General features: G+C 44.8%; 1 protein-coding gene across 3 annotated transcripts in view; it reads left to right on the plus strand.

The window, feature by feature from the left end:
• The first annotated feature begins 953 nt into the window (after positions 1-953).
• The window catches only part of ANXA2 (annexin A2), a 43,500-nt gene continuing 18,013 nt past the window's right edge, over positions 954-26,440 (plus strand). The window contains exons 1-3 of one of the 3 annotated variants that reach the window (XM_019441925.2): positions 954-1,072; positions 12,385-12,443; positions 15,337-15,436. In XM_019441925.2, coding sequence (XP_019297470.1) covers positions 12,396-12,443; positions 15,337-15,436 — 148 coding nt within the window. In that variant the 5' untranslated portion in view covers positions 954-1,072; positions 12,385-12,395. Of the gene's footprint in view, positions 1,073-1,208; positions 1,263-3,325; positions 3,405-12,384; positions 12,444-15,336; positions 15,437-26,440 lie in introns of those variants that run through there. The other 2 variants (XM_019441928.2, XM_019441927.2) reach the window with 2 other exon arrangements.

The following is a 26,440-nucleotide window of genomic DNA, read 5'->3' on the forward strand; positions in this document are numbered from 1 at the left end:
CTTAGTCAAACATTCCTGCTAGTTTGAAGTTTGAATGCAGTATTTGAGTAGTCACACACAAAATCACGTTTGCTTACATGTTTCCACTGTGGCTTGTGGAAAATAGCAGGGAAGAAAAAGCAAGAAACTGAGCAAAACCAAAAAGGCTGCGGAAGAGCGGCAGTTATGAAAGAGGGAAGGGAGGAACTTCTTTGTTGGAACTCGAGGCTCAAAGCCACCGGCCCCACCCAGTCCGGACGGCCTGCCACGAGGACGCGCAGGGTGCGGAGCGGGGTCGTGCGAGGCGTGGAGAGAAGCTGAGCGGACCGCGCTCCGGAAAACGGGCTCCTCCCGGGCGCGAGCGGGGTGGGATCTTGGCTCCTGGCTTCGGCCTCCCACCCGCTCCTCCCACCCCAACCCTGGCTCCGGGCCCGACTTCCCGCTGCGAGGCCCCGGAGAGCCAGTCTTTGCAGGGCAGAACCCGGCGGATCGCCCGCCCCACTCTCCTCCCGGGAACTGCTGGTCAGAGGTTAAGCTAATATGTTTGCAGACGGTAACGGAGAGCTTGAGCTGGATGCCAACGGCCCCTGTTGAGGGGAATCCCGATTTATGTTTCTTGGAACAATTCTTCCTTCCATTGCACTGATGCCTAAAAAAAAAAAAAGAAAAAGAAAGAAAGAAAAAGTGACTTAACCAAGCTCCGAGCCTACTAAAGACTTGCTAATTTATTAACTTAAGCCAGGGCTGGGACTCGACGTGGCGCTAAAAAAGTAAAAGGAGGGAAGAAGAAACGAGCTGATACGTGGGCCTCAAGGAAGCCTCATTGGTGTTTTAATGGAGGGCAGGGCCGTGGGCGCGGGGGCAGCTCCCGCGTGGCGCTGCTCCGGAACGTTCCTGGGCGAGGCCGCCCCAGTGGGCGGGCGGGTCGGGGAGGGTGAGTCACCCGGACTCCGGGTGGGAGCGGGACGGGGGAGGCGGGGCGGGGCGGGCCTCGCCTGCACCGCGAGGATGTGGCGGCTATAAAAGCCCCACCCAGGGCAGCCAGCTCTGCTGCACAACTGGGGACGCTCGCTGCTCTCGGCGCCCGGCCCAGGTAAGCGGGGCGCGCCCCGCCCGCCCGCTATGGCCCCGGGGCCGCCGCGCTAGCGGGGCGGGGAGGAGCGGAAAAGGAGGCAGACGGCCTGGCAAAGAGGCTTGGGCCACGGGAACGGCCTCGGGAGGCCGTCCAGGAGAGGGGGCTGGAGGGACGGTCCGCACGAGGTGGAGAGCGGCGCAGTAGCAAGGTGGTCTGGGCAGGGGTGAGGGGGACCAGTTGCGCCCCGGTGTTGGGGGTGCGGGGCAGAGGGAGGGGGTCGGGTATCCCCCCCGCAGTGCTCCCTGGAAGCTTGGAGAGGGGCGCCAGGGAGGGGAGCGGAGGGAGGCCCTACATTCCAGACGCGCCGGGCGCAGGCGGTGGGCAGGGTGTGGCTGCTCGGGTAGCCTCGGCTCCCAGGCGGGGCGGTCTGGGGGGCATTTCCCTCCACGTTTAATAAAAGCTTTACGGCCATCTAGAAAGTAACCCCCAGCAGTTTCAAGTTACTTTACTTGAAAAACAAAACAAAACCTCGCCTTTGTGGAACTTGTACCGACCCGAAGGAGGAAAGCAGCTGGCGGGGGGGGGGGGGGCGGTTTGGGGTGTGGGAGTTTGTAGTAGCAACCTCTCTACCCGATAACACGAAACAAAGAAGGAAAAAAAAACTCAGCTTATTCTCCTTTGCCTAGATTATCTTGTAGGAGAGCAACTTTTGATTTCATTGTTATCTGGAGAGTATCTTGGTTGACCATTTTTTGCGTCAGGAAGTAAGTGTCCCCCAAGCTTGGGGGAAGGGAAGGAAGAGGGTTGTCCTTGACTGTTACTCCCGGTGATGCAGCAGTGAGTCAGGGACCAGGATACAGAAAAGGGCGTGGCCCCCTGGGCTGCTCCAGGCAGCTGGGAGGCGGGTCTCAGCCCCTGGAGCGGAGGGCTGGATTCCATCAACTGGCTGTTGAGAAGGTAGGGAGGAGGACATCAGTTTCCTTACCCATGAAAGTGGCTTCAGGATGCTCGCTCTTACCTACACAGGGTTATCATTGAAGATTAAAAAAAAAAAAAAAAAACACATTCAAAAGTAAATATGTAAAGCATACTGAAAACACGAAGTGCCCCACAATTGCAGATTGTCACTTTTCGGCTAAGATTTGCCATTTTAATGCTGTGGGTATTCTGAATCTAAAAGAGCAGTGGCTTCATGGGTACAAATGGTCTTTACCTAAAGCCATAAGATCCTAGAGTCAAGGAGTCTGGGCCCCTGAGCTTAGACTGACTCTACTGATGGATTCTGTCCAAAAGTGGGTTCTGCTGTGCTGGTCTGGAACTTGGAGATTTAGAATGCAGAATGCACTTTCTCATTGAAACAATGTTAGAGAGGTGCTTAGGTTCCTAATTAACATGGATTGTATCTAAATTCTGTACTGATAGTACATGCTTAATTTGGTGGCGGGTGATGGTGAGGAGGAAAGGTGGGAGGATAAAGGAGGGTATGTGGGTAGGAAGAATAAATCACTGAAATGTCATTCTGGAACTTTCCTTAATTTTAAGGTTGGCCCTGATTAATTATTTTAATTGGAAAATTAGATCTTTGCCCCCTCTCACCCCCCAATTTGTTTTTTTTTCACCTACCTCCTGTGTCCTTAGTGCCCCCCTTCTCTGACATATTGCAGAAGCCATTAGGCTTATCCAGTCCTGTCTTCCCACATCAGTGTACTTACACCCAGCTAGAGACTACCAAATTGAACCAGTATTTATGAAGTTAAGAGTGGTTGGTGATCCTGAAATCCTCAGCAACCCAAAGGAGTTGTATTATTTAAAAACCAAGAAAAGCTTGTTAACCTAAACACATCTATGCTTTATAAAGTTAGAGGCTATGGAATTAAGGAACTGCATAATTACAACATTCAGGCGTTGTGAGGGAAGATCCCAGATGAGGCCAGGTTCAGAGAGGCAACCTCTGGAGAGGAGTCCTCTGGCCTGTGACATTAACACATTTCAGTTTAGCACTTCTCTTTCTTCTGAGTCGATCTCTTATCTAGATGCTTCAGGGGTTTCTCCAAAAGTATCCATCACATCTGTAGTAAAAGGGTGTGACCATCAATGTGCATTTTTGTGATTTGGAGACCTCCTGGATTTTGTAATTTCCCACAGAGCCAAACAGCCTATCTGTGGCAAATGCCCAGGAAATACTGCTTGCTCACTGGCTTTGATTAGGTTCTTGGTCTTGGATTGCATCTCAGTATTTAACATTTTGTGTCTTTCAGCTATTAAAGGACTGTATTGATTGACATTATGCTGGCTCTCACGGCCATTAGTTTCCTGACTAATTTCTGATTTAAGTAGTTTTCTTGGCAAGGTAGGTAGCCTTCTATAATTGTTATTGATTTTGAGGGCTGTAGGCTCTTTCTGCACCGTCGGAACTGGAATCTTGCACTAACACACTCTTGCAGGCTGTGGGCCTGCAGAGGCATTTTTTGTTAATGGAGAGTGGGCGGGTCACAAAAAGGAGTCCCAGGGTCTCCTGGGCTGCTTTGAACATCCATTCATTCCACAGCATTTATTACGCATCTATTATGTTCTACTCACAGGTGTAGGTACTGGGTATAAAAGACTGAACAAAACAGACAAAAACCAAACAAATAAAACCAAAACAAACTCTGCTCTTAAGACTCCAAGTCTGGCAGGAAGTGAAAGAAAACAGACAAAATAAGTGAATTATATAGATAGTAGTTGGATTTTGAACTTTACATTTTCCCAAATGAATATTTAGTTTCCAAACTTGGTGAAAGCTCATTTCCCCTTTAATCCAGCTGTTCCACAAACCTGAGCATCATATTTAGCTTGCCTGTGGCAGTGACCTTTAAAGTTATAGTGACTTAACCTGCCTTCTGGATTTGATTGTTAGAATTAAATAGAACTGGAATCCTCCTCTTTTTTCTTTTTTTGCACAAAGGACTCCACCTCCCTCATTTTCCCTGGTGCCACACCCAGTTCTAGTTAGAGGCTACATCAGGAAATTCCAGTTCTTTAAAAAAGTTCTTTCCACCCGTTCACTGGTATACTTTTCCTTCTGTTGCCAGAGACAGTCTCCATCTCTTTTGTTGGGAAGCAGGTCATCAGTAGGGGTCAGGAGATGCCCAGGCTTGTTTTGAGTGACTCCACCGAGATTACCTCTGAATCTCCCTTCTGGGGTACACCCTGAAACTTTAAGTCCTCTGCTCTCAGTCTTATGAGAGAGAAGTCAGTAGCATCCAAGTAGTCTGAGTTCTAATCCCAGTTTTGGTTTGGGAAGTTCGACTCAAGGGAGTGGCTGTGATCTAGAGTCCTTGCTCTTTGTCTCCTGGCCACACCCAGTGTGCACACTCTTAACCCAGAGGGAATGGGAGTCCAGAGGCCACTTGCAGGTCCTCGTTTCCACCTCCTTCCTTACATTCCATGCTGTAGGAGATGCAGGTTACATTTCCACATTGTCTAGGGGACAGAGCTAGAGCCCAAGTGACCCTAACAGCACAGAGGTAGGGTGCTGCGGGTTGGAAGGGGCTGTATGTCAAGACGAGAAGGAGGCTGCCCCTGAAGTGATCTGCCAGGCTTTGAGAAGATTTGCACAGAAGCTGGCCGCTTAAGCATCCAGCTCAGAATATATGGAACTGGAACTGCATTTGGGATGTTTAGTCTGAAGGAGAGAAAGAAGACTGAGCAAGAGTGCATTGAAATAGGAGACATAAGTTGGAAAGACCCAGTGTGTGTAAACCATCCATAAGTGCGATTGAACGCCAACTGTTAGCTAGGCACTGCGCTCAGACCTGTGAGGAAACAGAAGTGAATGTGACAAACCCTATGAGCAGATACAATGGAAGACCACCTTCACATACAGGAGACAGGAGCACAGGGCAGGGAGAGGTGCAGGAGAAAAGTACATGATTTTTTGTATCCTGAAATCTCATGAGGATGTCAGCTGATCAAGATTGGGTGTTCCCAGAGGAGGGAACTTGAAGAACTTGGGCATAGACATAGTAGAACTGTGCTCAGTGTATTTGGGGAAGGATTACCAGTCCAGTGTGACTGCAGTGCTAGGGGTGTGTGCGCGCGTGTGTGTGTGTGTATACACCCACATACGTATTTGTATGCGTGCATTCGTGTGGGGCTGTGTAGGAGATATTTATGGAAAGGTAGGTAGAGTCCAGAGTCAAGATCTTGAATGCTGAGTTTAGACTCTTTCCTGTAGGCATCAGGACCCCATTAGAAATATAATAAGTGGGTCATAAAACATTGAAATTGAACTGTAGATGTGCAGGCCTTGATTTCCCAACCCTGAAAGTGTTTCATGCCAGCTGACTTCATTCTTCCTGCCAGTTTCTTTCCACCCACTCCAAACCCACGTCAGGGGACTGACAGAGAATCTCTGAGAACAGGAGGCTGCCACGTAGGTCTGTAGGTAGCAAACAGACACATCCTGATACAGGTCTGGCAGCAAACGAGCAAGCCAGAGCAAGTGCTGTTGTGTCCGCCCTGCTCAGTTAGATCAAGGCCACTGGGCAGAATTCCAGGATTTCTGCGGAATGACTTGGCCCTGTGACTCAGGCATTGATCAAGACCGTAAAACCAAGGAGAAAAGTATGTGTTTTCAGGAATGTTCTCTTCAGTAGAGATGCTTTGGGGTGGTGGGGTGAAGAGTGGACGGAGTACAATATGAATTCCACGCCCAGCCCCACTCATGCATTCCTCCTCCCCACTTTTGGTTTAAAATCCCAGTCTGATCCTGTGGACCTGGAACTCTGCACAGGAAAGGTTTTGGTCGGGAAACCCAACTCTCCACACTCCCAACCCCACACATTTTCGCTTTAAAAATCCTCATTTGTATCATCCAGTTCCTGATTGATTCATCATGGTTGCTAGGGCTGTGTTTTGTGGCAACACATCAACATGCCACGTAAAAACTGTAAAGTGGGTGTGTCCACGAAACTGCTGGTTTATACTCAGATTTCAGATTTGTGCAGACCAGCCCTGTTGCAACATGGTTTTGTTTGTTTGTTTGTGTGAATTAGTATTTGGGTTTTCTGGAGCTGGTTCCTAATTCCTTTTAGTAGGACTTGTTTTTGATTTGTAGTGTTGACTCTTGGGTTTGCTTTGTCTGTTTCAACTTTTTTTGTTTGTTTTTTGCAAATTTTGTTTTAATTTTCTTTTTATGGGAATAGTTAAACCTGTTTCACTTGTACCATTTTTATTACTGCATGTTTGAAGTGAAACAGTAAAATATTTTTAAAAATGTAGGGTTTTTTAAAAAAAAAGAACAAATCCTTAAGTATCTTTTTTTAATAATCTTTTTTACTTGTTTTGAGAGAGAGAGAACATGAGCAGCAGAAGGGGGGCAGTGAGAGATGGGGACAGAGTATCTGAAGTGGGCTTAGCCAGAGAACCCAGTGTAGGGCTCCAACTCAAGAACTGTGAAATCACGACCTGAGCCGAAGTTGGAGGAAGTTGGAGGCTTAACCAACTGAGTCACCCAGGCGCCCCCTTAAGTATCTTTAAGACAGTCCTTATGTTAAATGTAAAAGATTGTTTTTCGACAGCTGCACAGATTTCTTTTTTTTTTTTTTAATTTTTTTAACGTTTATTTATTTTTGAGACAGAGAGAGACAGAGCATGAACAGGGGAGGAGCAGAGAGAGAGAGAGACACAGAATCTGAAACAGGCTCCAGGCTCTGAGCTGTCAGCACAAAGCCTGACGCGGGGCTCGAACTTCCGGACCGTGAGATCATGACCTGAGCTGAAGTCGGACGCTTAACCGACCGAGCCACCCAGGCGCCCCTGCACAGATTTCATTAATGTCTGGCTTTGTACTCTAAGAGCTTTTCCAGTCAGGCAGTTAACTGTCTTCATTCATTAATATTTTCAAGGCCAGAGGAAAAAACTGTTCCCTTTATGGCTGGGGCAGGGAGGGGCACGGTGAGTCTGTGTTCTCACCCCGGTGGTGAATTATTTCAGACTTGTTTGAAGTAGGTGTGGCTCTTTCAGTAAGTCACTCTGTACCTCTCCAGTTATTTTCTTTAACGAAAAACTTTACCTGATAAAGAGCCATTTTAATGATCTTGTCTCGTCACCCAGCCCTTCCCTGGGAATGGAAGGTACTGGTGCGTGCAGATCCTAACTCACCAACAGATGGTATTTGCTGACTTTTTTTTCCCTTCTGTTTTACAAGTTGAAACCAGTTGGAAATCTGGGTGAGGTCAAAGTGCTGGAAAGAGTGATGCAGACTGCCATTTTCATGTTCTGTAAGAAGTCTGCCAGGCAAGGAGTGGTTGTTCTGCTTTTAAAACACTTCAGAATTTTTACACCGTGATGTGGAATAGGTGAGAGTGGATTTGTCTCATGGCTTGTAGACTTCATTTTATTCTCAAAGCACTAGGTAAACCAAGGCAGAGCTTAAGTAAGAAAATTCAGCCTCCAGGGGCACCTGGGTGGCTCAGTTGGTTAAGCTTAGTCTGACTCTTGATTTCGGCTCAGGTCATGATCTCACGGTTGTGAGACTGAGCCCCACGTCAGGGCTTAAGAGTCTGTCTGTCTGTGTGTCTCTCTCCTCTCCCTCCCCTTCTGCATCCCCCCTGCACCACCCCCTCCCCCCCCCCCCCCCAAAATTCAGCCTCCACAGCAAATGTTGTGGTGAACAGATACTACAAGCATTGGTGAACAAATCACTTTGGCTTTCTGGCTCTCCAGTATTTCCACAGCCAATATTAATTTTGCACCATTCAGAATCCAATATTTTAGGCCCCCCACAGGATACCACATTAGACATGTTTTAAACCTGTCCTCTTGGTTCTCCCACCACCCAGGGATAGACGGTCTCTTCCATTTCTTCTCCCTAGCCTTTCCCCCATGTTTCTCTGGTTGGAACCTTCCCGAGTCAGTACCTCACCAGAAAGCTCTTACCTGATCTCACCCTTATTACTTTTATCTTTCTCTCTGCCTGAGTCTTAGTCTTTGGAATGAAGAACTGTTGTGAAGTTGCAAAGGTGAAGGCCCAAGAGTCAGAGGACCCAGATTCTGGCCCTGCCTCCATTCTCATTAGCTGAGTAACTTGGGCTTATGTCTCAGGTGTCTCACTGGGGCAGGAAGGGAAGAGAGCTGGAAAGCCCTGCGGGGGTGGAGTCTGCATTTCACAGTTTTGTGTGTGTCTGTCATAGCCCTCAGTGAGTGCAGACCAAGTGTGTGCTTGCTAGGGGTTTATTGATTGTTTGCACGTTACCCGTGTTTGTAACCTACAGTAGCACTACCAAGACTTTCTCTGCTTTCAAGAGTAGCGCTGCACTGGCACATTCTTATCAATCAAACGTACTATGCTAACTGATGTTTTAACAAACATTATAAGTGGCAAAGCCGACTGTTTCTTCTAGTGACTAGTCAGTTGTTCACAAAATGGCTTTGCGTTGCCAGGGGATCGGATGAAGAAACAAGGGCCATATTTTATTTGTAAGGTGAAAATGTATTTGTTATTAAGCTTGCACGAAATAGGAAATATTTATTGGATAGAAAAGAACTTGCATTGAGTTATAGCAAATGTCATGGATATTGTTTTGTGGTTATTGTGATCATTTTGCTTTTTCTGCAGAATGGCTATAAATAATACAAATATAAATGTTAATTATGCCAAATACCAACTCATTTCTAAAAGTTTATTTAGCATCTAGAGTGTGCAAGGCACTCTTAAATTTGCGGGGGATCAAGACTCCATGAGGAAGATGAGGTAAAACATACTCCCTGCCACTCTGAATGGTACTTAGGCATTTGCCATTTGAATACTTGGTACATGCAGGAACTCAGTCAGTACGTTTTGCTCAGCAAAGAAGTCTGGTGGCATCAGAAAGTGCTTTTGGCATTGAAAGGTAGGAGAGAGCATGTGGGATGGCAGCTACAGCCACCCCATTAGCAGATGCCAGAGTAGTGGTAACTTCAGGAATGGGTATTGTCTCCATAACTAGAAAAAGAGGTAAAGGTAAGGGTATGGGGGAGGAAGCAGGCATCAGGGTGCTGTGGATGAAAGGAGTACAGTGTTTGGGGAGAAGCAAGTAACTATTGGGCTCAAGTCCACTTTTCCTGGGGAGTACATAGAGGGCGCTGAAATGGGGTTTCTGTGCCAGTCTTTGAGGGCTGCCCCAAGCTGGAATAAGAGAATACCATTGAAGGATGGGTTTTTAACTATGTCAATAGGATGAAATAGAAGAATTTTATTTTTTTAAAAATGTTTATTTTTCAGAGGTGGGGAGAGGCAGAGAGAGGGGGACAGAGGATCTGGAGTGGGCTCTGTGATGACAGCAGCTAGCCCGATGGGCTCGAACTCACAAACCAGACTCAAACTCAGGAACCGTGAGATCATGACTTGTGCCAGAGTTGCACCCTTAACTGACTGAGCCACTCATGTGCCCCAAGAATTTAATTGATAGTAGCATGTAGGATTGATTTGATGAAAGAACAGCACAACTGTGGACGATAAAATGGAGATGAAGCTTTGTGGCGCTTAAAAAAACCCCTATTTTCTGGCTCTCCTCAATGTGTTGTGGCTGTGGGAGAAGAATTAACAGGAATGGAGAGTGTATATCAGATTGCCTTTGACTTATACGGTAACGAGGGTCCCACGTGGGACAAGCTTAGGCAGCTGTTTGCAAAGCCAGTGCTCATGGCTGGAAAGGCAACTTAGAGGAAGAACTATGCAATAAAAACTTACTGTGCCTCTGTGGTTGAGATTCTCTAAACGTCAGAACCAATGTGAGGTAACTGATTTAAGAAAGAAGTGGACTTTAATCCACATTTCTCTGTGAGGAGAAACAATTCTGTCTGCAAGTCTGACTTAGCGGTCCTCTGTTCAGGGTTTTGCTTTTGTTTCGGTGTTTTTATTTCTTAGCGGTTTACGGTTGGGACTAGAATTCTTCCAGGTGAGTGACAACAGTTCATCCCTTACTGCAGACCTATTGCAGTTCTGACTAAGCCTCAGGGGTGGTAGTCAGGGTCAGGATTGGGTGGTTAGTGTCCTAGGGAATTCTGCTTAGGTGATTCTCAGGCTGATGGATACTGGTGATACCCTCTGGAATGTTTCTTGCCACAAGTAGAAGTAGGAGATTTCCTGCTCTGTCAAGGCAGACTCAAACTTGTTTGTCTTGACAAGAAATCTCAAACTTGGTTTTCCAGTAACCTGGCTACTGCAGACGTTTTTGGACTAGGATTGGACCATGGCACCATGGGATCCTTTAGACCAGTGCTGCCCAACAGAAATAGAATGTGAGCTGCACATGCAACTGTAAACTTTCTAGTAGCCACGTTTAAAAAAAAAAGGAAAAGAAACAGGTGAAATTAAATTTAGATCATGTATTTGGTGGAACCCAATGTACCTAACATATCATAAATACGATATATAATTAATATAAAAAAACAAAGATATTTTCTATTCTTTTTCTCATAGTAAGTCTTCAAAATCCAGGGTGTAGTTTACACTTAGAGCACATCTCACCTTGGACTGGACAGTTTTCAAATGCTTGATAGCCGGGTGTGGCTGGTAGCCACTGTTTTGGACAGTCCCGTTGGAGATGCATGACCACCCATCCCAGCATGGCATATTTGTTACAACTGATGACCCTACCTTGACATATCACTGTCATTCCAAGCCCATAGTTCACATTAGAGTTCACTCTTGGTACTATACATTCTATGGGTTTTGACAAATGTATAGTGGCTACCATTACAGTATCATACACAGTAGTTTCGTGGCCCTAACAATCCTCTGTTCATCCCTCCCTCTTTTCTAATTCCTGGCAACCACTGATCCTTTTACTGTCTCCTTTGTCTTGCCTTATCCAGACTGTCATTTTGGAATCATACCATGTCATTGGAATCCTACCATGTGCATAGTAGGTAGCCCTTCAGACTGGCTTCTTTCACGTAGTAATATGCACTTAAGATTCCTCCATGTGTGTTCATGGCTTCATAGGTCATTTCTTTTCAGTTCTAAATAATATTCCATTGTCTGGGTACCACAGTTTATTTATAGAGCGAGACTTTTTATAGTCAGGATTCTATCCCAGTGGTGGGACATATTTGCGGGTGGGGTGTCTGAGGGCTGAGGGAGTGGGGGTACTTGGAATAGCGGTGGTTTTCTTGAAGACAGAGGGGTGGGCTAGGAGAGAGCTCAGGATGAAAATCTTGCAAAAATGTATCTATAAGCACAAATAAAGGTGAATCCTCTTTTCTTACATTTCTTACACCTCCACCCAACACAGAGCCTGGCACCTGCTTTTCGTCCAAAGTGTTGAGAAGAGTTAACAAATGTGTGTGCCAAACACTGCCTCCAAGCCAGTTTTATGAAGATACTTAGACCGTGCTAACTGTTGGAAGAGAATAGAAAGTAGGATTTGCATAGGCATAATTTCCTTGATCAAAGAATATTAAGCACAGAGAGATCAAAGTGAACGTTGCTGTAATTCAGTTGTCGATCCCACTGTTTCAGGATACAGCTCTGCTCTGTTTTCTTTATTTTGGGATGATGGTGCTAAATGACCTCTCTTGTCTCAGTTGAGATAAATTTCCTGCTACTTGGGCACTTTTCATTGGCAGAGGTTGGTGTATCAATTCCGAGAACTGTGTGATTGCAAAGCTGGAAAGCCAATTCATCAGGCTATAGTGTCACAGCCCGATTAAGTGTATTAACTGGAAGATGACTTCATTTCAGCCATTTTGAATCTTAAATACAAGGATCAGTCTTTTATGGAATGAGTTAATGTTAGAAAATCTGTCCATTGTCTTTTTCATAAACAGTTTAATATCTTCTAAACATCAGTGAGCTAAGAAAATAATTATGGATAGTAATAAGTATGGACAGAATGGGCCAGTGTGCAAATGCTATTGATTTCAGGCCACACTCATGGTTTTCAGGTCCTTTTCAATAGGTTAAATTACTGGTGAGAAATACAGAAGCAGTGGCTGGTTTGACAAGCTTATCACTTTTTATGAGAAGTGGAAGACTCAGTTTTATCCTGTTTGAACAGGTTGCATTAGCCTTGGGGAGCATTATGTTTTTATATTCACAAATCAGTCTCCCCAGGTTCTGTTTACACAGAACAGGAGAAAGACTGGCTACTTCTGTAGTCCATCCCAAATCTAAGGCATACCATCTCCCAGCTTTAATTTGCCCAATCATAAGATAGGAATTGAATCTATTTGCAAAAATTACTCTAATATCCTCAGATGAAATGGTCCAAGAAATAGAGATTAGTATAATGAATCACTGCGCTTCAGGGGAAAGGAAAGCCTCTCCATAAATATTTTCTTGTTGTACTTTTTTTCCCCAGCTTCTTTCAAAATGTCTACTGTTCACGAAATTCTCTGCAAGCTCAGCTTGGAGGGTGATGTAAGTATATCATTTTCACTTTGTGTAATTTTTGCAAATTGGACATCTCTCTGGATAACTGTGCTACTCTCCTTCTTTGTGCATCTAGGGAAAATGAGGACAAAATACAGACAGTCATTCCCCGTCTTTGTTCCCCTTTCCTTCCCCGTTACTTTTGCTGTTCCTAGTAGTTCAATTTGATAGAAATGTTATGGCACTAGAAACTTTTTGGGCATCACATTAAAATTGAACATACACTAGTGACATTGGAGTGGCTGGAGTTTTACCTTGCTATATACTTAGCATGGCAATGGTAGTAATTGTTATGATGATACATGTCTTTTAATGTCATGCCCTGGCATTTTATTAATGACTGTCATAAGCTACAGCCATCTTGAAAATGATCCTTGTGTGTTTTGGACTTCTTACGGTGTACAGGAAGTTGTTCTAGACAAGGACTTAGACGTTTGTTATTTTTAAAAAAAATTTTTTAATGTTTATTTATTTTTGAGAGAGAGAGACAGAGTGAGAGCAGGGGAGGGGCAGAGACTGAGACACAGAATCCAAAGCAGGCTCCATGCTCTGAGCCGTCAGCACAGAGCCCAGCCTGGGGCTCAAACCCACAAATCGTGAGATCATGACCTGAGCCAAAACCAAGAGTTGGACGCTTAACTGACTGAGCACCCATGTGCCCCAATAGTGTATATTTTTAACCTTTCCTCTTGGAACTTGTGCACACTGTTGTTGGCAACACTTACAAGCTGCATGTTGAGCTCCAGACAAGTCCAAGAGCTAACTAATTTATTCCTTAATGGATCTGATCATTAGATTATTTTTAGTATCAGATTTCAGAAGTTGGCTTCTCATGTAGCCTTTAGTATGATGCATTTCTCTGTGTGGAGAGATGGGCCTCCAATAGAAAATGTCATACATATCCCCCATATTTTAATGTTTTTTACTTTAGAGAGAGACAGAGCGCAAGCAGGGGAGGGGCAGAGAGAGAGGGAGACACAGAATCCATAGCAGGCTCCAGGCTCTGAGCTGTCAGCACAGAGCCTGATGCAGGCCTCGAACCTGCAAACTGCGAGATATGACCTGAGCAGAAGTCGGCTGCTCAACTGACTGAGCCACCCAGGGGCCAATTTCCCCCATATTTTGAAGGAAGAAAAAAAATCACTTTTCCTCAATAATTTGATTTTCAAACAAGTGGATTTTATAGGTAATAGGTTCAATTATCCATTTAGTTTTGTTTCCAGAAAATTTATAAATTATTTATAACTTTTCCCTACTCACTGTTGTTTTTGGAATAAGACAACATAGGACCTGAGAAATAAAGCCTTATATGATATGGCTCAATGACCAGACTGCTTGCCTTTGGAAATAATTGATGTAAATAATTGATTGTTTATTGTTAATAATGTTTTAATAATCTAATAATAATAATAACCTAATAATCTAAGATGTTCTTCTTAGATTTCCAAACACATTTTATAGCCACCATAATAAATGTATTACTTCAGAATAGCATTTGTCCTTACCTTTTCCTGAATGTATGTTTCATTTCCATTGATATAATCTTACGGGAGTGTTGAGGAAAATTAGATGGAAAATACTTTAAGAATCCATTGTGTTTCAGAGTTTTAAATATTAAATGGATTCAGTATTTGGCCAAGATGATCACAAGTACATTTTGAAATACTCTGTCCAGTCTTGAACTTAGATTTCTGGTTTGCCTTGGGAGATATTTGAGAGGATGGCATCATAGTTACTTACCTGTAAAACCTCACTGCTAATAAAACCAAGTGACATGGGTGCTGGGATGCCTCATAATGTGTTGCCCGTGGGTGGAAAGGTAAGTCAGGGCACTTCGGTCTGGGACTCTTCCCAGAAACCGAAGCAAGGCAAAGTCATCACATCATGATGGCTATTATGTACTTGGGGTAAGTGGTGGCGATGGACTAGTCTTGATGTTGAAGGTGGATGGTTCCACTGACAGCATAAACCAGTGTCCGTCTTCTTTTGCTTGTCCTTTGCTTTGGGACCAGGTAGCAGGGAGGAAAGCTCCAAGAGCTCTCAAGGAAGGAGAGAAGTTAACGCTTTGGAAGGAAGTGATGTAGATGCACTCTACTGTCCTTCCCTCAGTCTGGGGTGGTGGGGTGGGGTGGGCGGGAGTGGGGCCATCAGATCATTGGAAAAGGGAGAGGGTATTGTTTAAAAGGCGATAAGAAAATAAGAAGAGTGGTAGGCATAGGGTTCAAGGCATAGTGTTAAAGATAGCAGAGGAGAGGGAACGGAGAGAGAGAGGAGCAGGAACTTGGTGAGCAGAAAGAGGTTGTGGGCCGTGAGGCCTGACCACCTTAGTGCCATGGCTTCCCTCGCTTATCTGATAGTCTAAAATAAGCAGGCCAGCATTTTACATTTACATTTTAAAGAATTGTGAGCCCAGTGTTACAGGCCCAGTGGAAATTCATATGCCTGTAGCAAAAACTTGGCTAAACACACTTGTCATTCAGGCATTACCACATTTTCAGCTTGTTTCACATTGTTGCTGGCCTAGTTTAATGCTTTCCAAAGCCTTACCAGATAAACGCCCAGTAACATGGGAATAGGCCTAAGCTGAGAGCCAGGAGGCCCAATTTTGGGTTGTATGCTTTTGAGTGTGCACCAGAAATAGGGTAAGTGGAAATAGACGGTGTATTCTAAAGTAGCTGAGCCTTTCAAGACAAATTCTCATTAGAAATGATGAAGTTTCTTATCCTCTGTGTGATGGGCACATTGATACTTCCCTAGTTACCTAGTTTACGAATGATTTGAATTGTTTAAAGAAACAATGGAAAAAAGTCCATTTTAGGGCTGTTTCAGCTGGAGGGTTTGAAATGTTTATGACTTGAGTGTGTTTGTCTTTCAACCTCAGCACTCCACTCCCCCAAGCGCATACGGGTCGGTCAAAGCATACACCAATTTTGATGCTGAGCGTGATGCTCTGAACATTGAAACGGCCATCAAGACCAAAGGTAGGTGACTTTTGTCTTCCTCTTGTCAGGCTCTGATTGAGGCATTTTTGTTGTCTCTTCATTCTCCCTCAAATCTCCATATACTGCCCATTTGAAATTGTCATCGAGCCTTGATGGAGTGGATCTATGCCTTCCCCACTCCACCCCACCCCTCCTTCCCTCCCTCCCTCTTCCTTCCCCACTTTGAAGAGAAGACTTGAAACATGAGAAAGTATTTTAAGCAAGTAGCCCAGTAACATGCGAATAGGTGTAAGCTGAGAGCCATGAGGCCTGATCCCCTGCATGTGTGTTTTGGGCTCAACCCTTCACTTGGAGGCCTCAGCGCCTCTTTTATAAGGAAGAGGTTGGTCATGGTGATCCGAAAGAGCCTTTTTTTGTCCTGGATCCCCTTGAATTTTGTTACATTTGTTGGAAAAATGCTGGGAAATTTTTACTGCTTTGCTTTTAGATTGATCTAATGAACAAAAAATTCAGACCTTTTTTTTAACCCTATTAGTTACACCCCTTCTTCTGCCTGGAGCTTGAATTAGAAAAGCTGTCAGAATGAGTGTTTCCTCAAGTTCTAGGATGAGTAAGAGAGGGCTGGGGGCATATGAGCTTCCCTTAGAAATACAGCAGATGAGGGGCGCCTGGGTGGCGCAGTCGGTTAAGCGTCCGACTTCAGCCAGGTCACGATCTCGCAGTCCGTGAGTTTGAGCCCCGCGTCAGGCTCTGGGCTGATGGCTCGGAGTCTGGAGCCTGTTTCCGATTCTGTGTCTCCCTCTCTCTCTGCCCCTCCCCCGTTCATGCTCTGTCTCTCTCTGTCCCAAAAATAAATAAAAAACGTTGAAAAAAAAAATTTAGAAATACAGCAGATGAAGCATTTAATTGGGCGGAGCTGAGCAAGAACTTGTTCAGGTCATCATCGTGCTGTTTTCTCTTCAGACTCTGGCTTATGTTAATGAAGCACGTGTCTTTGGGGTCCCCCCACCCCCCAAATCCCTGGAACGTTGTGATTAGTGTGGTGATGCTTGTGATTCACTGCATTCTTCCCCCTTTTGGACAAAGCACTTCCTTTCCCTGAGGGGCTAGACTGAAATGTGGATGTGACCCAGCAACCAGAGCAGTTGCTGGTTCCTACCTGTGCTGATGAGTGGTTTTCTCTTCACAGTAGAGTGTTTAAACTTAGGGACACTCTTGTACAAGTTGCATTCAGGTCACTGACAGACTGGGAACTTCAAACAGGATTACCTAGGAACCTAAAACAAGGATGATCATATGACCTGGCTTATTTATGTCTACGTTATTTACTGATTGTGCCCCTTGTCACTCTCAGAATTGTTCTGTGGGATAAATTACATGGTCATCTTTCCTAAAACCTCAGAGAAACTGGTGACTTTGTTTCTAGAGACAGGATGGAGAGGAGAAAAATCTTTTACATCCTGTGGCTCTAACAGGACACAAGGATTTGCACCTTACGTTGTGTGAGGACACTGGGAACCTCCCAGAATGGCTGCCTGGACAACTGAAGGGAGAGTAAAGAAGCATCCAAATTAGACCTTTAATATGAGTCTTCTTTTCTTGATGCTTTTAAATGACCATACTTGTCAAAGGCTGGATTGGGAAGTCAGGAAGTCACTAATCAGAAAATGAGACTAAAATTTTCAGGCCTTGGGGCTCCCGGGGGACTCAGTCGGTTAAGTGTATGACTCTTGATTTCAGCTGAGGTCATGATCCCATGGTTTGCGAGATCCGAGCCTGTCGTCTGGCTCCCCACTGAGCACGGAGCCTGCTTGGGATTCTGTCTCTCTGCCCCTCCCCTGCGCATGTGCGTGGGCATGCATGCACTCCAGTGGTCTCTCTCAAAATGAATAAATAAACAGTTAAAAAAAACTTGCAGGGCTAATCTCACCACAGACCTTTCTCTTCGCTGGAGCTGAAGTGTGTAGTGGGTGAGTGCATGTTCCATTGTGGCTCACTTACCACCTTGGCTCTGCCACTAATTTACTAGCTCTCTGACTCCGGAAAAACACTTGACTTCCTTAAGCTTCAGTTTCCTCCTATAAAGTAGAGCTAATCAAAGTTACACTTCACACAGTTTTGGTGTTTTTTTCTTCTCCCCCAGTTGTTGTGAGGTATGAGTGGGGCCTGCCATAGAGACAGTGCTCAAAATGTGCAAAACATGTTACCTTAACACACAGGATCCGCTGTCCTAACACTCACCTTATCTCCCTATTTGGGTGTGCCTACATTCCTGGGGGTTCTTGACAGGCCACTGTAGAAACACACTGCACTCACCTAACAGTTAACTCATCTGACAAAGATGGTGCCTTTTACAAGCTTGAGACAAAGGCTGCTTTCATCCCTGCATGAGAAAGCTTCTAAGCACACTGGAATGTAAAGATTGTGCAAATGAACTCTGGTAACAGCTGAAACTCCCAGGGTAATAAAAATACCTTCAGGCCCTTTCTGCTTTAGTAGGAAAATACTGTAGTTTCTAAACAGAAACGTCTGGAGGGCTAAGAATTGGATTCCTGCATTCCAGTTTGGTCAAGAGCAGCTGGCATCACTAATATGGTTGCCACCATTTATTGAGCGCTCATTATGGGAAGGCATTGCACCAGGCACTTTAGGAATGTTCTTCTTAGGTGAACTTCAAATTGATCCTGACATAGTGTTGTATCCTCTCGGATTTATGGGTGACACAATTTAGGGTTAACATGTTTCAGGTCTCTTGGCCTTGGTTCAGACTGGGGTTTGAACAGCTTTGTTCAGCCTCAGGCCTGTGTTCTTAAACACCCTGATCTCGTGCCACCCACCTGCAAGGATTGGACTTTTTTTCTTTGCCATAAGTTATTTTCAGACGTGAAGAACATTTTGTAGTTGGGATTCTATCGATATCGGATACCTGTCATATTTGTGGTCCAGGTTCAGATCCCCTGTCTTCTTCTCTTCCGGACTTAATGCCTAGTGATTCCACTTAGGACCACTTAATTGTTTACTTTTGGTACCTAGTAATTTTACCGAGTAACTGAATTTTCTTGTGTTAGTTCTCTTGGCCCCTTAAAATAATTTGTGGATTGTCAGTATGTTTGGGAACCTTAAATCCAGGAAACTATTGAGAAGAAAGGAAGTGATATTCATGTAGAGCTCAGTGTACCAAAGATGTTAATATCAGCATTAGTTATGGTGGTGATAACCCCGGGTCTCTTCTAGTTGGAGAATGACTTAGTAAGTTGTGGTGACTCCTTCTGTGTTACATAGAATATCTGTAGAATGTCACAGAAATGTGAAAAATGAGATTTATGAGCAATTTTTACAGAGATACAGTTCACATACATACAATTCACCTATATTAAATGTGCAATTCAGTTTCTTAGTGTATTCACGGAGTTTTGCAACCATCACCAACATTTTAGAATGCTCATTTTAATTTTTTTTAAATGTTTACTTATTTTTGAGAGAGCGTGCGCCCGTGAGCGGGGGAGGGGCAAAGAAAGAGGGAGACACAGAATTCGAAGCGGCTCCAAGCTCCGAGCTGTCAGCACAGAACCTGACGCGGGGCTCAAACTCACCAACCGTGAGATCATGATCTGAGCCGAAGTCAAACGCTCAGCGAACTGAGCCACCCAGGAGCCCCTGGAATGCCCATTTTAACATACATTCACCTTAAAGGTGTCAGTTGTATAATTGATTCTTTTCCTCTATTGCACTTTCAGCACATTCCGTATTCTCCAAATTTGCTATGGTGGCACACATCATCTTCATAAATGGAAGGCAATACATTTAATTACAAACAAATGAAGTCACTAGTCGGGAAAGTAACATCCCTTTGTTCCTTTCTCCTTCCTCTTGATATTTGTAGATAACTAACACTACTTTTAAAAAGTGAGCTAATTAATAGTTGTGCTTCCCATTTAAAATACCTTCTACCTTAAGTGTAATTAAGAAGCTCGTGCCACACCTTAACCCCACTCCCACCTCAAACCCTTTATCGGGAGGTCACCATGCTCCATAATTGCTGTTTCCTTGACATCAATGGAAACAAAGGGTAAACCTCAAATGCTGACCTAAACAAAGGGCAAAGGACCATGACGAGATGACTCTCTGGGCCTCCCCTCCTAGATCAGGTCACCTCAGTGTATGTGCACACACGTGCAAGTGTGTGCCACGTACTGAGCTCACTGGGCGTGTTCTGCTCCATCTGACTGACCATAGACTTCCCTTTAGTGCAGGTACTCTCAGGAAGGAGAGCTGGGAGCAAGTCACCTGTGGGGAGGCTTCTGCAGCTGCTGTTGAACAAAGGATGGCAGAGGTGCCTGGGTGGCTCAGTTGGTTAAGCTTCCCACTTTAGCTCAGGTCGTGATCTCGCGGTTCATGGATTCAAGCCCTGCATCACTCTCTCTGCTGTCAGTGTGGAGCTGGCTTCAGATCCTGTTTCCCTCTCTCTGTCCCTTTCCTTCTTGTGCGCTCTCTCTCTCTCTCTCTCAAAAATAAACATTAAAAAAAAAAGATGGTAAACGGGAACAGGCCTGAAGTTGGAGGAATTTGAGGGAGGGGCAGGACTGGGTGAGAACAGTGGGCTGCTACTACTGTCTGGACTAGTCGTGAGGACCAGAAGCAGTTATTAGCCTTCCTTCCCCTCAGTCATATCCTCTCACCTGGCCTGTTATGGCATCTGTCCTCTTAATGGGTCACCTTGCCTCATCCATTGCAGATTCTCTTTCTAGCTGCTTCTCCAGGCTGTTCAGAGCCTTTACTCTGATGGGAGTGTGCAGTCCCCATCTAGTGGGAATGTTAGCCCACTTCTATCCCCAAGCAGCTCCCACTCACCTCACAGCATGAGCCCGTACACAGCTTCTTCTCCAAGTTTTCTCTGAGGAGGAGGCAGAATCAATTATTCCTTGGTCTTTGTCTTAGATACTTCATGTAAGTCATTTACAGCTCTTGTCATACTGTGTTGTAGCTATTTATGTATGGATTTGTCTCTCCGACCAGAATGTGAGTTCCTTGAAGGCAAGGACTTTATTTCATTAAACTTATTTAATCTGATTTAACATGGCCCCTGAGACTGTGTGAGAAGGTAAATATTTAACCTATATTTAAAGTGTAGTCAAATGTGCACAGATCCCAGACCACACACAGGTGAGTGCAGAGCAGGGAGCGAGATGAGGCAGCAGAGGACAATTCCAGAATCTGGACAGTATCCAGGAAGGATAACAGTTCCCTAGTGAGCTTTGATCTGTTTTCACAAAATGAATTTAGCTCACGCTCGTGAGTCTGCCTTGTTTTTAGTTTGAAGGGATCTTAGTATCTCTTGAGTATGTCACCTAAACCAAATGCATGATTGTTTTGTGTATACTCTGGCTTGAGGTAGACTATGCAATTACTTACCTTAATTTATGTCTAGTTAGAAACCGAATAAGGCTGTGCAAAAGTAGTAATATTGGTTAATTAACAAGAGGTTTCTGAGACTTAAATCTGTAGGAGTCTCTTGGTCTAGATTGGCCCTGGGTTAAATATATACTATAGAGTGTACAACACAGCTGTGAATGGTTTACCATATGGGTCCAAATAACTAGAAAGGAAAGTCAGCTAAATTAGAAAAGGACGAATCCAGACTCCATAAAATAGATTGTAATTAGAAGCAGCACAACCCCAGAGTTAGTGTAAGTGCCAAGAGACGGCTACAGCTTCGGTCTCTCTCTCTCTCTCTAGAAGGGGAGGGAAATGAGTTGCCCTGTTATTATTGCCAGTTTTGATTTTAGCAGTATTTGTGTTCTCCGGAAGGGATGCAAAAGCGGGTGATTTTTCCCCCTTCTCCTAAGCACAAGTATAGAGAAGCATAACTGCAGCAAGTTTTTGCACTTAGTTTTCTCTTATATTTTTGAAAAGGAACCATGTTTTCCAGCATGGCCCAAAGTCCTAACATTCCATGCCAGTGGAAAGCAGGCCGGGACGTGTATTTTTGGTTCACCGGCACACCTGGAGGGATATTCGTCCAGCTGAGACAGCAGTTAGGAATATAGTCTCTCGAAGATGCCAGGAGGCAGACTGGCTGTGAAAGGTGGCTTCTCTCTTAAGAGGGGAGTGGGAGGTGAGGGCCCAAACCTACAAGAACCCTTAAGCCTGAGGGAGTGTACTCGAGAGGAAGGTCTTTGTGACCCATGCAGCCCAGGGCCTCCCCACCCTCCTGTGAGGAAACAGGAGGAAGGGAACCTTCCCTTCACTGAGGACTTTTCCCTTTGTGATCAAGTTTACTTTCGGCTGAGTTCTCATCTTACAGCAGCACTGGGAACAAAGAGGCGCCAGTGCTGAGTCATGGCCACCTTTACTCTGAGCACAGATTTTGTGATTTTCTTCAAAATGATCTTTGTCTACATGGGTGTATAGATGCCAAATCTGAGCCAAGAAGTCTGCAAAACATGGGTGCAGGAGTCCCTGGTGCCTGTCTAACCGTAGGCATTAGCTTTGATTGCCTGCCTCTCAGCCCTTTTCTTTTTTTGTAAAAATTTACTTTTTTCCCCTGAGGAAATCCAAATATCAGTTCTACCTAGGGACAATGGAAGGAACCAGATTTTTTTTTGGTGTTAGCAATGCTAAGACAGTAAATAGTGACTTCTTCACTATCAGTCGAGTTAAGGGTGGGTATGCTGGTTCCTCGTGCATCTGTTCAGATTTTAAAATTTTCTCTCCTGAGGCTAATAGAATAGCAGGATACAAGATGGTGCTCGCACTTGACAGGTCGTCCTTCATTTACATTTTGATTTGGCTTGAATTTGGAATGGTGGCCTACTTTGTGTTTTCCTGCTGGTCCTGTAGAGTATTTCAGAAATGTAACTATGCATGGAAGGCAGACGGGGTTCTAGATTGTTGAAGTGTATGCACACTGGGATTACCAATGGATGGCACGGACATACTTTCTAAGGGACTCCTCAGAGGTGAGACCAGAGCAGAATGGAAATAGAAGAAAATTGATTTTGGGGCCAAGCCTTCTTCTTAGGTGCTTAGCTAAACCACACTTTGCTTGAGTCAGAACCATTCCCTGTCGGTGCCAGTGTTGGGAGAGGCGCCGGGGTTCCCCATCCACCTTCCACCCTGTACTTGTTTTCTTTCTCCTCTCTCAGGCAGCTGCCACAGGTTATCATGAAAACTAATCTAATGAGTGCTAACGGCAAAAGTGTTCCCTGTCCTCCCTTTGCCCTTATTGTCATTGACTCAAAACCGAATGCAGACAAGAGCCAGGCCTGTGACAGAAGCTGAGTGGAGAAGGTAGTAGACATGTTCCCAGTCTTTAACTCAGCCTGTCCTTTCTTTTTGCATCCCAGTAAATGTTCTCATGATCTGTTTTACAGAGTAAGAAACCGAGGCCAGGGAGATAACTAACATGCCCCAGATAGTACAGTTCTGAGCCCCACATAATTTCCAAAGCATATGTCACTGCCACTGATCTAGATGTCTCCCTTTTTTGTCTTTGTTGTCCACTTGAATGTCCAGTTCCTGGCGGGACCCTCTGGACACCGAGTGCTCACGTTTGCTGAGTGATCCCACGGGGTGCCTCCGAGAGCAGGAATTCTGGGCCAGGCAACACTGTGGCTGTTGGTGGGAAGGATACTTTTGGGCAACTGTGTGTGTGTGTGTGTGTGTGTGTGTGTGTGTGTACGTACATGTGTGTGTGCTTCTCTGTCCCTGAAGTCACTTTCAGGAGACAGATGACTTGGCATATTAGCCCTGTTGGGAAGGGGCTGCCCTTCTCTCCCCAAGTTAGTAATGGCTATCTGGAAGAGAGAGTCTTTAGCTCTTTCTTTTAAAAAAACCTCAGTTGGGATATCTCTTCAGTGGCCATGCACTGTTAGTGAGTGGCAAATCATTGTCTACAGATTATTAAATGTGTGTACATTTGTATGTACTAAATAGTAAGTCCAGTGCTATAGACATATAGACACAATACTGTCCCATATCCTTTTTAGGAGCTAGATGGAGGAGTGTGATATGAAGAAGTATTGAAGTGTAATTTCAAAAAGGTACCAACATGACTCATATAGCTTTGGGATGAACACGTGCCAAATATTTATTTAACTCAAAGGAGATAAGACTAGTTCAAAGAGACATTTGAAAGACTGGGTAAACGTTTATAGGCATTGAGAAAAGAGTGTAGGGATAAGGATTGCTGGGCTGGATACAAGACCTTTAATGTCCTACAGGGCACTGAAGCCCTAACCTTTGGACCATAGTCTCCCAAGTTAACGTGTAACCCCATGGAGCCTGTGCCCTACAGTAGTAACTAGCAGGTTGAGTGTGAGCATGCCATGGAGAAGCGCCTTGGAAGGTCCTGTTAGCCACACTGGGAGGACGTGCTCTCTTCCTCTGATCTTACTAAATTTTGGATAATTTTCTATACCAGGAGGCAGGATAGCCCGATGCAGTGAGCCTGGGTCTTTAATCCTGGTTTGAATTCCAACTCTGCAGGTGACTTGCTTGTGTGACCTTGGGCATGTCCTTGCCTTGTATGAGCATTTGTTTCCACATCGGTAAGATGCGCAGTAACATCCACCTCTTAGGGATGTGGTGAAAAGTACATGGTAGAATTGTGCAAAGTACTTAGGAACATGCTTGGCACATGGTAGGTATTCAGTGAGTGGCTGATATTATTATAATAAAAAAAAATATGTCCACACCCATGGATCTGTGGCCCTCTCCTTTCTCTGTGGCCTGCCGCTGACCTTCATGTTGCAAAGGTGATTTCTTCTGAGGTTTGATACCCATATCTCCAGTAATCTAAGCTGAGGCATGGTTTTTCCCACATCTAGATAAGGAGGGGATCTGGGCAGTTTAATTTTCTAACCAATCAGCCATGCCCTGAGGGACTCCTGAGCCTTCATCAAACAAAATGAAATCCATTTTCTTTGTGCAGTCAATGTGTCTTGGCAGATGTGAGTCAGCATCCTGTTCAGAATGGCCTCTTGGTTCCTTGCCATGGACAATAAAGACGCATTTTCCATGGAATGCCAGATGTGGAGCTGACTTGGGGTTTCTACCCGCAGAGAGGAGGGAACTCCAGGAGGCTGATTTTATGGTTTTGGAGTTGGCCATTATTTTAGACAGCAAGTGTTCTTTATGTCTAAAAAAAATATGGCAGATGGTTCCAGCTTGAACTCTGCTGTCAGCGGCGCCTCCCTGTGGCATCATGTGGTGCTGCAGTTTGTGCAGTGAGCTTCAGGTGTTCTTTCTTACTTGGCTTATTTGGACAAAGGTAAGCGTTTCTTTCCCTGAAATTGTCGTTGACCCTATACCTCACAGAAGCAGTTGGTGGAAGTGACTTACAAGTCTTCTTCATAAGCAACATGCTGACTGCTTCATGTTGACTGGCATTTCGAACAGTGACTGACCTTTCGGATGCCCCAGCTAAGGAGCAGTGGAAACATGTTTGTAGTTAGTTAGCTGATGAGATTAGCCGACCATTTTCATGAACGGCATCGGTGCTTATGAAATTTACTGTAGTGTTTCCCATCAGGAGCCAAATAAATTTGTGTCTTAGTTCCTTAGCCAATCTTGAAACTTTCAACTTCTATTAGTTTTGAAAAGAAATTTTAAAAAATCAGCCTGGAACACAGAATGTACTGTGATCTCAGCCACATTCTGTAGGCTCCCCCGCCCACATCACTGTTTCCCATTGTGAGCCTTTGGCTTCCATTACTTTGGCCTTCCGCATGAAACACAAGAGGAATGGGACGGAAAAGAAACATTATTCAAGTTTGTTGTTGTTGTTTTTTCTTTATGCTATTGCCCTGCCCACACAGTTTCTATTAGAACCTGGGTCCTTCTGCCCAGCAAACACTTCCTTACGTACTGGAACCTAAGAGGTCTGAAGGTGCAAATCTGGGGGGGCAGAGCCTCATCTTCCAAGCATTTGCACTTACGTTAAATATATTAAATTCAAAGCTTTCCTAGTGTACTGGCACTTGCTATGCACTGTTGACGATGATTGTCCTGACATAGGTAGCTGAGTGCTCAGTCCTCATCCTTCAGCCGTGTCCTGGGCAGAAATGGTGAGTAACCGGATGACCCTTGCAGCTTCAACCTACACTGAATTATTTTCCACAGGAATAAACTGCCTCACCAATTATGAGAGCAAGTTGAAAGGAAGCAGCAGCGTTCTGAAGATAAGATGGTTAAATCCCACTGACAGAAATGTGTATTCTGGTGTTAGGACACCGGATATGCCTTAAGTGGCTTTGACTAGGCAATTGATCCTGGACTCCATGATTTTTTTTCCTCTTTCCAGTTCAATTTGAACCTTGCAGACAAAGGTATGGGAGAAATGGCTTATGTGGGTGAGGTTCTAGGATGGGAGAGGGGGCTTTCACTTGCAGAAATAGCTTCTATTTCTTTGTAGTTGCTTCCATTAGCGTTTGTGTAATGGATCAGATTGTTCACTTGTAAGGGGTCCCAGCATGTTGGATGCTCAGCAGGCTGTTTGCTTGATAAATCATTTCAGTAAAATACATTTAGATTCTTTCAGACTATCATAGCTGCTGCCACCTACATGAGATCCAGGTCAACCACTCAGGCTCTTTACGGGGATTTCCAATAATTGGATTGAGTTCGGATTCTGTTGGCTGGGTGCTTAGCTATTGTGAACAGAAAGGCAAAAGGTTGTTTCATTGACTAAGAGCGTGGGACTGCACTGCAGTTTGTGCAGTGAACTCGTCAGGTGTTATTTCTTACCTGGGTTATTTGGACAAAGGTAAGCATTTCTTTCCCTGAAATTGTCGTGGATCCTGTACCTCACAAAAGCAGTCGGTACAGTGACTTAAGAGTCTTCTTCGTAAGCAGATTACTAAAGATCTTTCCATTCCTCACACTTACCCGTCTCTTGGTGCTTCTCAAATAAAAAATCACCAGGGAGCTGGTGGAAATGCTGCTTCCTTGGTCTAAAGTCCTAGAGAGTCTTAATCAGTAGATCTCAGGTGTGGCCCAAGGGGCTCTGTGTTTAATAAGTCCTTCATGTGATTCTAATTCACG

Source organism: Panthera pardus, unplaced genomic scaffold, assembly GCF_024362965.1.
Source record: "Panthera pardus isolate Hobbes unplaced genomic scaffold, ASM2436296v1 HiC_scaffold_24, whole genome shotgun sequence".
Classification (NCBI taxonomy): Eukaryota; Metazoa; Chordata; class Mammalia; order Carnivora; family Felidae; genus Panthera; species Panthera pardus.